Source organism: Hipposideros armiger, unplaced genomic scaffold, assembly GCF_001890085.2.
Source record: "Hipposideros armiger isolate ML-2016 unplaced genomic scaffold, ASM189008v1 scaffold_68, whole genome shotgun sequence".
In the NCBI taxonomy this organism is placed as follows: Eukaryota; Metazoa; Chordata; class Mammalia; order Chiroptera; family Hipposideridae; genus Hipposideros; species Hipposideros armiger.
The window spans coordinates 3573467-3587501 of NW_017731418.1; the positions used below are offsets into that span (position 1 = coordinate 3573467).

Here is a 14035-nt window from a genome sequence, read left to right on the forward strand (position 1 = left end):
GACTGGGACAATGTCTCAGTCATCCTTGAATTGCCAATGAGTCCCAGAAAACATATCAATAAATGCTTCCTGGGTAAGTTGTTAGATGAGAAGTCCTTGTCTGTTTATTCCTGGCATAAGACCACAGAGACTAGGAACAGGAAAAATGGAAATAAAATGGGGTGCTAAGGACAGTGCCAGGCACCTTCATAATTATTACATCAGCTAATCATCGCAACATCTTATGCACTGGGTATTATTTTACAGAGGCAGAAACTGAATTCTGAAATTTAAGAACCTGGCCCAAGCTCACACAGCTGGTGGCAGACCTGATAATTCTTTCAAGTAATTTGCCATGTCATTGTGTGCATAGCCCTGTTTCTGCAGAGGTTGAAAGGTGGACGATGAATGATCCTTTATAATAAAACACAAAAATAAACAGCTCTCTGAGTTCCCCTCGTACATCGGAGGCGTTGTGGTTTCGGAGGAAAGAGCCTTCTTGCCTTTAAATCACAGACTAAGCAGGAACAATGCAATGAAAAGCTACTCCTTAGCGGGTCGTTTTCTGCAAACGGAACGCAGGTGCTGGGACCTTCAGGCGCGGGGGGGACCAGAGAGGAACGAACACAAAGCCCGGCAGTTGCCTGGTAACGCCCCGCTGGAGGAGTCCCAGCGTAATAAGGTCCCGGCGAAGTGTCACTGGCCCTAAGTGGGACCCCGTAGCTCGTTCTTTTCGCGCCGGCGGCCTGTCCCCGCTGCTTGGCGGGCTAGGGCAGAGGAAATGTTGCAGGAGGAGTCGGATCTGTCTCTCGTTATTGCTCAGATAGTCCAAAAGCTCAAGGGCTCCAATTTGTACGCTCAGTTGGAACGGCAGGCCTGGGTAAGTGAGGCAGAGCGGGCAGGGATGCAGACAGGCGGGGCTGCGGCGATGCCCGGGGTCCTGCACCCCGGAAGCCGAGCCGGGCCCGCCTCGGTCTCTCCAGCTCCGCTCCTGTGCACGGAAAAACCTCGCTTCCAGGTGTAAGGGTCCTCTTGCTCAGCCTCGTGCGTGGGGTAATAAGATTTTTTTAAAAGGGTGGGACGCATCATGCCTTTCTTCAGGCCAGGGAAACGCTGAGCCTGCTCATTCACGTTGTGGTCCTTTACGGGGTTTAGTTTTTTTAACAGCTGGAATCAGTGGAGGTAGGCGGGATCACGCTTTCCTTTTGATGTTCTCTAGGTGGATTTGGGCCCCAGGTGCCTTTTTGCTTTAGCATCAGCCTATCGCCTTTTTGCACTCTGCCCTACCTGCAGTAATCTCCCCTCCGTCCATCGACTGCATTTATCATTTTCCAACGTGCTGGGTTCTTTGGATGCAGAGATTGATGAGATCTTTGCGCGCGCGCGTATGTGTGTGTGTGTGTGTGTGTGTGTGTGTGTGTGTGAATGTCACATAAATGGAGTCATACCATATATACATTTTTGCGCCTGGTTTCTGTCATTTAGCATAATGCTTTTGAGATTCATCATGTTGTTGGCATTTCAGTACTTCCGTACCTTTTTTATTGCTAAGTAGTATTTCATTGTTTGGATACACCACAATTTGTTTAAACATTCATTGGGTGCTGGGCATTTCTGTTATAATGAGTTGTTTCCCGTTATAGAGATTATGAGTAAACCTGACATATACACTTGAATATATGCAAGCTGATATATAATTTATAGGTTTTTGTTTGACTATTTGTTTTCTTTTCTCTGGGGTAAATACTGAGTTGTATGGTAACTGTATGTTTAATGTTATAAGAATCCGTCAAACTTTTCCAAATTGGCTGTAGCATTTTGCATTTCCACCAGCAATTATGAGAGTTTCAGTTGCTCTGACCCCTTGCTAGTAGTTGATGTCAGGCTTTTATTAATTAATTTTTAGTTATTAATTACACTCTCTGGTAGAAGCATGATGATATCCCATTGTGGCTTTCAGTACATTTTCCTAATGACTTATGATATTGACTATCTTAACATATGTATATCTTTGGTGAAGTATTCTGTTCAAATCTTTTGCGTATTAAAAAAATTGTGTTTGTTCTCATATTGTTGAAGTGTAAGGATTATTTCTATATTACACAGTCCTTTATCAGATATGCATCTTGCAAATATTTTCTCCTTGTCTGTGGCTTATCTTTTCATTGTCTTAACTGGGTCTTTCAAACAGCAAAAAGTTTTAATTTTGATGACATACTTTTTTAAATCAATTTCTTCTTTAATGATTTGTGCTTTTTGTACCCTACCTAAAAATCTTTTACTGTTTTGTCCTAGAAGTTTTATAGTTTTAGCTTTTACATATGGATCTGTGATCCATTTTGAGTTAATTTTTGTATATGATGCAATGTAAAGCTTTTTTTTTTTTTGCATGTGAGTGTCCAATACCATACCTATTTCTTTTTAATGCCTATTGTTAATTTCCTTTGCACCTTTGTTGAAAATCGACTTACTATACACACACACACACACACACACACAACTATTTCTGGCTCTCTATTCTGTTCCATTGATCTATTTGTCTATCACTATGCTAATAACCACACCTTTGATTTTTTTATCTTTATAGTAAGTCTTGAAATCAGGTAATTCGTTTTGTAAATTACTACAAAAATGCTTGCTTAGATTTGGATTAGGATTCTTTTGAATCCTAGATTAATTTAGGGAGAATTGACCTCTTAATAATATTGAATTTTCTGACTCATGAATACACTTTATCTCTCCATTTAGTTGTATCTTCTTTATTTTCTATTGTCAGTGTTTTACACTTCAGTATATAAATCTTGCAAATATTTTGTTAAGGTTTTCCCCTAAGTATTTCCTGTTTTTTGATGCTATTATAAATGTTGATGTTTCTTCTCATTTCGACCCCTAAGTGTTTCTTTTTTAATTTTAAACTTAAAGCCTTTATTTAAAAAATTTCTAACATAAAAGCTGGTATAACACCTGTATGTTCTGTACCTCATTAACCAATCAATTGTTAAATGCAATATTATTTCTGTATATTCTGTGTGTTTGTGTGTGTATAAATATAGGTACTTATATAATAATAATCATAATAAAACAACACTGGAGACCATACACACACACACACACACACACACGTATATAACCACAATATCGTTATTACAACCAAGACATTTAACATGTGTATCATCTAATACCACTTTATATTTAAATTTCCCCAATTATTCCAAAACATCCTTTTGACTAGAACTATATTTTATCATTCAAACCACAGCACTTAAAAAAGTAATATATACTTGCATATAGTAAAATATACACATCTTAAGCACATAGCTCTGTGGATTTTTACATATGGATACGCCTAACTCCCACACAAAACCAAGTAAGCTCATTTAATTATGCTGAGACAACAGGTATAATCAGGACTGATTGCTTCCTTGTGAATAGTTCCTGTTAGATCTTTTTGGCAAGAATAGTATCAGTCATATAGTGTATCCCATCAAAAAACATATTTGTTTGTATCATTCCTGGTGATCAGTTGGAATACTTGGTTAAGGTAGACATAACCAATTTTTGTCTATAAGCCTCATCTTGCCACATGTAGCAATCTACTTGAGGTACTTTCAGGTAAATGAATTCCAATTCAGTGCATTAGTATTGAAAAAGCTTTCCCATCTCTTTCCTTCTTCCCACCTCTGCTCCTTAGGGCTGGGCATCCCTGGCCTGTACCCACATCCACTTTGCTTCCTGTCAGTGAGTGCACGGGCTTTCTCCATGCAGATTAGTTGGCCTCAGTCAGCAGTGTGGTGGCCAGGACCCGACTCCAGAGCTGGTGCTTCAGCACCTACTTTTGGAGTCTGAACTGTCCCTTTGGAGCCAAGGGAAGTTTGGAGGGCTGATCCCAGATTTCTCACGTCACATTCCTGTTGCACCTCAAATCTTGCACACACGTGAACACACCGTGCATGTGCTTGTGGGCACGGACATATCTTTGTGGCCATTCACTTTAATTTCCAGATGGAAAAATGGCTCTTTCCTTTTATTTTTTTAGCTGAGCCATCCTTCAGCTGCAGCTCAGCGCGGGCCAGGACTCGAACCGCTGTTGCTCAGAGCTCACACTCTTGAGTGAGCTCTTAACCAACTGAGCCACTTAGCTGGCCCAAAATGGCCCTTTTCTTAGCTCCCCCAATCAAGATCATCTCACCAAGGGCCCCGTTGCCATGGAATTCATCTGAGGCTCAGGGTATATAGCTACAGCTTGTCTGTCTTCCTTGAAATGATATTCTGAGACAGTAAGGGGGGATAGAATAAGGTGGTTAAAACTTCATAGGAATTTTGGGAGAGGCATGTGGATTTTAGGGAGAGTTGGGGAATAAATGTGACTTTAGAGACTTTTATCTTGCCAGGGGAAGTCAGGAGGGGTAAATAAACGATTTTAATGGTAGAATATGATTTTCTATAGAGAGTATTTTAAGTTTATTTGAGTGTGTTAGGAACAGGGAGCTATCTATAAGCAGAATCAGAAAGCAAAGTAAAATTCCCAACTTAATAAAGGCAGAAAGGAAAGAAATAGAATAGAAACTTGAGCAGTCCAATGAAAATAGGGGGAAAAGTTAAAAAAAAAAGAAAACAGAATATACATAAAATAAGATATAATAAATAAAATGTGTGTATTATGTGTTACACTGAAAAATTCTGACCACTAATAAGCATACCTTTTGGCTTAATCCTATTAAGGACACTAATTTGCATACAATACATAATTTCCTAAATACAATAGATGAATTATTCTATATATACATTTTAAACATATTATGTATTTATGATTCAGAAGTAATCTTGTACATTTTTAATCAGTAAAAATATACAAAACAGCTACAAGTGGAGGTAACACGGACAAGGTGCCCTGTGTTTTTATCCCAGAGACATATCACATCAGAGAACTTGCAGGTTAAGGAAACTTCGAAAACTGTTGTGTTGTATGTTAAGAATGTGTTTTTTGGGGTGGAGAGAATAACAGCGTTCCCTTTGGCTTAAAACCATCAAGAGTCTGAACTCATTGAACTTAGAATTAGAAAGCGCAGCCCCCCGAGGAGCCGGCCTTCTGAGGCGGGAATTCAGCCTGGCAGCGAGCACGCTGTTGTTTCTTCTCTCAGCCCCTTCCCAGTGCTCAGCTCCAGTTCCCTCTTTAAAAGAGCTGCTGAGGTCACTTCCATTTCAGAAGGGGTATCATTTGATAGTATTGACTTTTTCATCTTATTAACTGCAGTGAATGGTGATTTGTGAAATGGTTTTCCACTTTAAAACGTAAGACTGTATCCTAATCGATGAAGCCGCAGGCACTATTGGGGGTCTGAGGGTAACATCTTCATCCCGCCAGTCTGTGTGTCCTCTCTAAGCAGGAAGCATGGAGGGTGTGGAGTGTCCTGGAGTTCGGCTATCAGGAGCACCATGGAGTTGACTGTAGTCACCTTTCTACGTTAATTATAATCATAGCTGTACCCTTTTCCCAGCATTGTAATCTCATTGCAGGTTTTTCATCAACACCTAATTCCTATAAACACGTTTGGGACACAACCTGTTACCCTCCAGGTGCAGGAGTGGAAGGTTGCAGGCAGGTAGCAAGAAGAGTGCACACTCTCACCCTTGTTTTTCAGGAACTGGGGTTTGCCCAGCACAAGATGGTAGCTGGACCCAACCCTCTGTGTCTGCAGGGAGACCTTGCCCGTGGGCCACACACTGCCTGACCCCAGAGACCTCTTGCGGTGATTCCGCTGTGTCCTTCTTCCCAGCTCTGGCTGCAGTCCTGGTCCAGGAGCAAACACATCATCCAGGGCAGAAGTTGTCATGACAACACTGTGCATTCCCTCAAGGAGGGCAGGCGTCCCTTCCTTAAGGGGAGCAGTCACTTTAGAAGGATCAGAACTTTCCAGAGTCACTCCCCCTTCCCCATCTTTAATTTCCTTTGTGATTTTGTCAGGATCTGGGCCTCTTGCTGTGACAGGAATGTCCTTTTGATCACAGTGAGTATATTCAGAGACCCTTACATGCCTCCAGCTTTCATTGCTGGCACCAGGCCCTCACGATGTCTCCGTGAAGCAAGCTGACTGGTGGCATTTTAGAGGGTAATGGAGAATTGGTATCTTCTTTCAAGGTCTTACTCTTTTATTGTCGTGTGCCATCTTTTGTGGACAGGGCGCTCCATCATCTTTCATAAGAACTTTTTTGCATGGCTCCCTTCCCTGAGGTCCTTGTATACTTGGCTTAGCCCGCGGTTCCTCTTCAGCTTTTACTGACACAGGTTGGAATTTGCAAGTCATGTTTTTCTCCCCTGACTTCTTTGTGCAGTTCCAGTTCTTGCCTTTTGCATTCTCCAAACTTAGAAAAGAGGTCGAGGTTGATAAAGAGAAAATCTTTTTTCCAATTGTTTCTTTTTAGTATACAGAAGTGCAATTGATATTTATCTATTTACCATGTATCCTGAGTCCTTACTAAACTTACTCAGTTATAGTACCTTTTTTACAGATCGCTGAGGATTTTCCAAGTACATATTTCATATGTGAATAAAGATAATTTTACTTCTTTCTTTCTAATCGGTACACCTTTTATTTCATTTTCTTGCCTTGTTACAAAAAGTGCCTCCGTGTTATATAGGTGCTTATTATTGAAGAAGCTCTCTTCTCTTCCTGAGTTTCTGAGAGTTTTATTATGAATGAAAGTTGAATTTTTGTTAAGCACTTACCGTGTATCTGTAGAGATGCTCATGTGATTTTTCTTTTTAGTATGATTATGTGGTGAATAATACTGATTGGTTTTGAAGTTTGAACCAATTTTGCATTCCTGAGATAAATTCCTCTTTGTTACAATGCATTATCCTTTTTATATATTTCTTGATTCAATTTGCTAATATTTTGTTGAAGATTTTTCTTGTATTTTCATTAAAAAATGGTTTATAGTTTTATTTTAGCATCTTTGTCTAGTTTGGCTATCAGGTAATGCTGATCTCATACTCTGAGTTGGGAAGTATTCCCTTCGTTCCTTTTCTGGAAGAATTTGTGTGGAATTAATGTGATTTTTTCCTTAAGTGTCTGGTAGAATTCTGAGTAGGGTCATCAGGGCCTAGAATTTCCTTTGTGGAAACATTTTTAATAAAAAATTTAATTTTTAAAATATATGCAGGACGATTTAGGTTATTTATCTTGTTGAATGTTCCATGTGTATTGGAAAAGCATTTGCATTCTGCTGTTGCTTTCCTATAAATATCCATTAGGTCAAATAGATTGACAATTCTGTTCAAGTGTTCTATGTCCTTACTGAGTGTGGAGGCTTCAGTCAGTACAGTCAGGAGTCAAGCTAGGTTCGAGTTTTGTTATTCCTGTCATTAGCTGGACCGGACCACAGGCTTCATATGTGGTGGACTGCTGTGACTTTGTGTTTAGAAAGGGTCCAAAGCTTAGAGGGGTTTTCTCAGTGTTTGTACTACATCCTCAGCTTGCATCTGTCTCTGCTTACCCGTACCACACAGGGAGGTCTCTCTCCATGCTCTAGTCCTTCCTCAGCAGTGGTCCTGTTTGTTACTCAGCCCTAACTCACGGTGGGTACCGGCCTTCTCTATTCCCCTGGTCCTGTCTCAGTCCATGTGCACAGGGCGTGGGTCTTTCTCAGTGTTCCTGCCTCCTCTGCCTTTGGCAGCCAAACTCTGCCTTGTATCTGTGACAGATAATAGGTGAAAGAGGAATTCCTGTCCCTCCTAGTGCTGGCTTACCTCTGCTTTGTACTGGCACAGGATCCTGGGCCCAGGAGAGATTTCTTACCTTTCCATGAGGAAGGTGAGTTTTGCATCTGTTTCACTCCTAAAGCAATGAATTATCGCCGTGTGTTCAAAGTGGTTTGATTTCTGAATGCTCCCTTAGAGGTTTAAGGCTTTTCTCTCACATGAGAGGGGAGTTTGGGCAAACTGACACTGTTTTATGCTTGTTCTGCAGTGGCGATCTATCTCTCTCTTCTTGCACACCTGTGCCACAGAAAGGGGCTCTCTGCAGTTCCCCGCTCTTCCCCCAATCTTTTGTGGGGGCACCTACGAAAAAGAGCATACAGGGGAGTATGAATTCCCCTTGTGTTCTGAGCTCCCAGTCATTCTAAACTGACACATTAGCCCACATCTAATCTATAGCAGTTAAAGTTTTAGCTGATTAGCTGACTCCTTTCTCACTTGTATGATAGCCTTGTTTCCCCCTGTGCTCTGTCAAAGGTAAAATAGTTTGGAGTTTCCTTTTGTTACCTTTTGGAATTTAATGCACTTGAGTGTCTTACATCTTCAGTTTCCTGATGGGTTAAAAGTTACGATTTTGTAGATTATCCTGCTTTTTCTCATTGTTAGGGTAGGAGTGACATTTCTTATACTTACATCCTGTGCCTTAGAAGAGCTCCAGTAATAAGTGTTTGCGGATTACATCTGTATCCACGGGAAAGATTGGTCTATAATTTTCCTTTCTTGTGATGTCTTTGACAAGCTTTATGTCAAGGTTATGCTGGCCTGATAAAATGAATAAAGAAGTGTTCCTTTCTTTTTTCTATTTGCTGCAAGAGTGTTATGAGATTTTTTTTTTCTTAGATGTTTGCAAGAATTCTCCAGTGAAGCCTGTATCTCAGATTTTATTGGGGGAACTTTTTTTTTCTAAAATAAGTAGACTTTATTTTTAGAACAGTTTTACATTCACAGAAGAACTGAGCAGAAGGTACAAAGTTCCCATATACTCTCTCACCCCCATCTGGCTCACAGTTTCCCTATTATTAACATCTTGCATAGTGTGGTACATTTGTTGCAATTGGTGAAACTATATTGATAAATTATTATCAAAGTCCTTAGTTTACATCAGGGTTTCCCCTTTGTGTTGTACGCTTCTATGGGTTTTGACCAATGAATGTATAATGTCATGTGTCCCCTATTCCAGTATCTTACAGAATAGTTTCACTGTCCAGAAACTCTTCTGTGCCCCATCTATTCATTCCTCCCTCTTCTCCCGAGCCCCTGGCAATCACTAATTTTTATTTTTATTTTTTTACTGTCTCTATACTTTAGCCTTTAAGAATGGCATATAGTTGGAATTATACAGTATGTTTTGGAAGTTATGGATAACTACAACTACTGTAAGCATTTCTATGTAGATTTTTGTTCAACCTAAGTTTTCAACTCCTTTGGCTAACTGCCAAAGGGCATGATTGCTGGATTATATAGTTAAGACTATGATTAACTTTGTTAGTAACTGACAGCTTGTCTCCTGACGTGGCTGTACCATTTTGCATTCCCACCGGCAATGCATGAGAGTTCCTGTTGCTCCACATCCTCACCAGCATTTGGTGTTAGCAGTGTTTTAGATTTTAGCCATTCTAATAGGTATGTTGTAATATGTCACTGTTATTTTGATTTGCAATTCTTTAATGGCATATGATACTAAGCATCTTTTCATATGTTTATTTGCCATCCATACATTCTCTGTTCAGATCTTTTATGCATTTTTTTTAAATTGGGTATTTTCTTATTGTTGAGTTTTAAGAGTATTTAGTATGTGCCAGGCACATACTAGGCCCAGGGGATACAACAGTGAATTAGATAAAGTTCTGCCCTCATGAAGAGATGATAGTGTTACAAATAAATACAGGTTTACAATCCACTATCTAAAACCTGGGGCTAGGTATGTTTTGGAATTCATATTTTTTCTCAAATTTTAGAAAGGTAATTTATGCATGTACCGTATGTTATTTAATATTCCTACCATGGTCTTGCAGTACCTTGTAATTATACGCATTAATATTTATGAGGCAAAATGTATGAATTTTCACACTAAGTGTGATAAATAAAGAGTGGAAACAGCCTCATGTCAGTTCAGGTCAGATCAGATTTTGCCATTAAATGAGTTCAAGTCAGGACATATTTTGCCACCAATTCAGTTATGAAAAAAATTTGGTTTTCAATGCTTTTCAGGTTTTGGAATTTCAAATAAAGGATTATATATCTCTACATATAACATCAGGAAGTTAATTTCCTTGATGTAATAAAAAGTTGGGCAAGGGCATAGAAAGAAAGATAAAGCCGAGTAAGGAGATGATTACATGGGAAACTCAAAAACGTGTATTTGACTGGTTCTTAAGATAAATAAGATATTAGACCTATTATAAATTCATAAAAAGTATAATTAGAGATCTTTTAAAAATAATGAAATCTTGGAATTGAAAAATACACGATAACAATTTTATTTTATATCCATTAGCACAGACATTTAATAGAAATCAGCTAACTCTTAAAAGCCAACTTTCCAATCAGCTTTGATGATATACTTTTAAACAACTGGATGTTTATTTGTTACATGCCTTTAAATATTTATTCTGAAGGGCATTTTTCTGGACTGACTCCATTTTGTCTGAGTATACTCAGAAAGTGCTAGAACAATGTTGGCTCAACTTAATTAGAAAAATAAAAGCACACAGAACATTTCAAAACCAATATAAATGATTTTTAGATTTTCCCCACCACTATTGCTTCAATCTTTTTGTATTATAATTAAAACTGACTATATTATAATGTATCCTTTTATATATCGAAGTTTAATTATTTAAGATCTTATTGTGATAACATGGAGTTTTGTGTTTCTAACAAAAGGTTGTTTTTGATTTCTGAGTTTCCTGAGTGACTTTGTTATGAAGTCAACCTGCATATTAAAATTGAATTTGCTCACTCATCCTCTAGGCACTAGAATAATAGCCTAAGTCCAAATCTGAGGTCTAACACTAGCTAAGCATTATTATTTTGGATCGTGCATTATTTGTATTTAAAATGGATGTTATGTAAAACCTCAAATGTTATTTCCATTCCATTAAGTGTTTAGTAAGTCTTTTTGTTCAGATTATTATTATAAGTAATAGAATTGTGAAAGGCAGGAACCTGAAAGAAAACAGGCTTTGGAGAAAGAAGAAATAATATAAATGACAGGATGTTGTCACAAGTCTAGAACCCCAGAGGATCTCAATGCTAGTCAAGTGTCCCTTTACCAAAAAATTTATGAGATTATATCTCAAGTGTTGTTTGTTTTGTGTTCATCACTATCAGAAATAGGTACCATGTATAGAGAATTTCAAGATCATAAAAAGAAGAGAAAAAATTGACCATTTATTATTTATTTTAGAAAACTGAAAATTAAATGGCTCTAATGAAGTAGATTTTAATTAAATATATTTTTTGTAAGGCATGGATAGATAGAACATATATTGGTATTGAATTCCTGGGCCATGATTAGAGCTTGCTATCTTCTGTCTTTTTCTTGCTAAGGTGGTACTGGGCATATACACTAAGGGAAGTTCCACATTGCTCTATCGCTGATGACATACATATTAATAATGCAGGGACTCTGATTGTGTTTGGTGGGAGCCAGGGAGTGGTAGCATCTTCATCCATATCTGCCTTGGCTACTGCCATGTCCTTTAACCCTGGAAAGTAAGACAGTGAAGAAGTGAATTTCAAAATAAGGAACCTCTTGTCTTCATAGAATACATGTACTTGAGGGATAAGGTAACTATTAAAATGTGGGTTTGCTTTATATAAGTAAGTATGTCTCTTCATGTTTTATTTCAACACTGAGTTGCTTAGAGAAGGTCGTGTAAGATTCTTGAATTAGGGATGGCCAAGTTGAAATGAGAGGGAAAAGATGGATTACTAAATGTGAACTGAAGACTGTTTCAGGCATAAAGTATATTATAAAAGGAGGCTAAGAAGTAAAGATGTGGATGGAGTAAGGGGGGTAGGACAGCCAGTGCTGGCACAGAAGGGTCAGCTGGGGGATATCAGCTAAAGACAGCCAATGAGGGATGCATCCTCAGGTGAGAGAAACCAGAGCAGTGTTCCAGTTATACAACCCAGACTGAGCATAGGGCATGGTCAGCTTGTACAGAGCCAACATTTCCAACTAGATGTGAAACTCAAACTCATTCCTGGCTACAAGGCATGTCCACTGGGACTACTAAGATTACAGAAACAAATCTGGTCTACAGTTTTAAAAAGATTCAGAGTATTAGGAAGAAATGGGGATATCCAATTTAACATGTTTTTTGTTTTGTTTAAGATTTTTTGGGGGGAGTTGGGGGAGGGGGACAGCATTGGGGAATTGGGGAAGGGGAACAGGCAAGTTGCTGTCCTTTTGTTCTTCAGTCTAGTTGTGGAGAACGTCGCTTCATTGGCCCATGTTGGCATTATCATTGCGCTCTTCCCGGGCGAGGCAGATCAGTCGCTGGCCATTGGACGGCAGCTCACGGTAGCTTATGGCAGCCCACTGCAGCCTATGCCATCGCTGGTGACTCACAGCAGCCCAGCTCCAGGTTGAGCTGTTGTTCACCATCTTAGCTGTAGAGGGCACAGTGTCACTGGCCCTTATGTGGGATCCGAACCCTCTCTTCTGTGGTGGTGATGGACTCTTGAGAGAAGTTCAACAAAGTCCAAATAAATTATATTAGTGATAAGAATGTGTGGAGATTGATGTGCAAGAGGGTATCATATCCTTTTTTTAACCATGCTTCTCCCTTAGCTTTTTGTTTGTGTCCCTCAATATGCTGTGGGTTCCTCAACAGCAAGGGAGGACTATGTCTTGTTTTTCTTTTTATATCCAGCAACTGGCACACAGGACGTGTTCCGTTAACTGTTGAAAGAAGAATGCAAATAAATAGGCCTATAGTAATTTACGAATTATACTGAAAGAAAATGGCTAGGGATGGCAAAGGCTTGATGGCGCCCAAGGTGGGAAGATGGGAGTGAATTCCCAATGTAGGGATAGTGAGAAGGCTAAGCGGTCTCTGTTGGAGGGTGCTTCTAGAGAGACAAGGTAGATAGGTTGGGTGGGTCTAGATTTTTTCAGGATTGTAAAGGCCAGGATGAGTTGGCCTTTATTCTATAGGCAGTGAAGGGTTATTGAGTATTTTGAGGAGGGTGATTTTCAGGAACATTAGCCTGGCCCCGGCGAGCAGGACAGGAACAGAGGAGACTGTCCCAGCGCCACCCCCCACTTTGTCCCTTCTCACATGCATTGGAGCTCCCGCTTTTCCGTGGACTGTCAGTGCACAGAGCATTCCCACGCCTTTGCTCCCTTTTTCCAGTTTCTTCAGTGAGAATTAGCGTAATCGTTCCTTTTTCTATGATACCTCTGCTGTAACATATTTTCTTTCTTATAGTGGGATTCGTTTGTTTATTGGCTCTTTTCTTTTCTGGACTAAAAATTCCAGAGAACAAGGACGATGTCTTATTTGTCTCATGTTTCCCACAGAGTTTTGCAGGTGTAGATCTAAGGAACCTGTAGTGCGAATGCATTCACTGAAAATGTGTTTCTGAAGTGCTATGTGATGGCTATTGTGCTGGGTGTTGGGGGGACAGAGATGAAAGACATTTGTCCTCAAGAAGCCTATGGTCTAGTGCAGTGGTTCTTAAAGTGTGGTCTGTGGACCCCTGGTGGTCCCTAAGACGCTTCCAGGTCAAAGCTAGTTTATGTAATATAGTATACTTGTATAATATTTAATACAATAATATCTGTTTTTAAAAAGAAAATCTCATTGTGCTGACATTTGTGCTGACGGTAAAAAGCAATGGCAGTGGACTTAACTGTTGGTGTCCTAGCACAAATCAGGGAACTGGTAACAAACCGTGCTAGTAGTCATGGTACTATTCACCACCACATTTACACTTAAAAAAAAAAAAGCCAGTTTTACTTGAGTGTTCTTGATGAAACAGTAAACAATTATTAATTAGATTAAATCTCATTTCGTGAATACACATCTTTTTAATATTCTGTTTCAGGAAATGGAAAGTATGCATGAGGCACTTCTGCTGTATATTGAAGTAAGATGATTATCTAGAGGAAAAGCACTCCTACAATTAATTGACTAATTGAGTTACAAACGGAACTGCCTTTTTTTTTTTTAATGAAACACCATTTTTACTCAAAAGAGCCATTGACAAACTTGTTATTAAGACTTAGATATTTGGCAGATATTTTCTCTAAAATGAGCAAAGTGGGCCTCACTTCATTATGTG

General features: G+C 39.3%; 1 protein-coding gene and 1 pseudogene across 3 annotated transcripts in view; one reads left to right on the plus strand and one right to left on the minus strand.

Annotated features, from left to right (window-relative positions):
- The first annotated feature begins 618 nt into the window (after positions 1-618).
- The window catches only part of TBC1D19 (TBC1 domain family member 19), a 120822-nt gene continuing 107405 nt past the window's right edge, over positions 619-14035 (plus strand). For 2 of the 3 annotated variants that reach the window (XM_019642427.1, XM_019642429.1), the window contains exon 1: positions 619-859. In XM_019642427.1, the coding sequence (XP_019497972.1) occupies positions 761-859 (99 nt within the window). In that variant the 5' untranslated portion in view covers positions 619-760. Of the gene's footprint in view, positions 860-953; positions 1033-14035 lie in introns of those variants that run through there. The other variant, XM_019642428.1, reaches the window with a different exon arrangement.
- On the minus strand, positions 5488-6284 carry LOC109382712 (developmental pluripotency-associated protein 4 pseudogene; annotated as a pseudogene).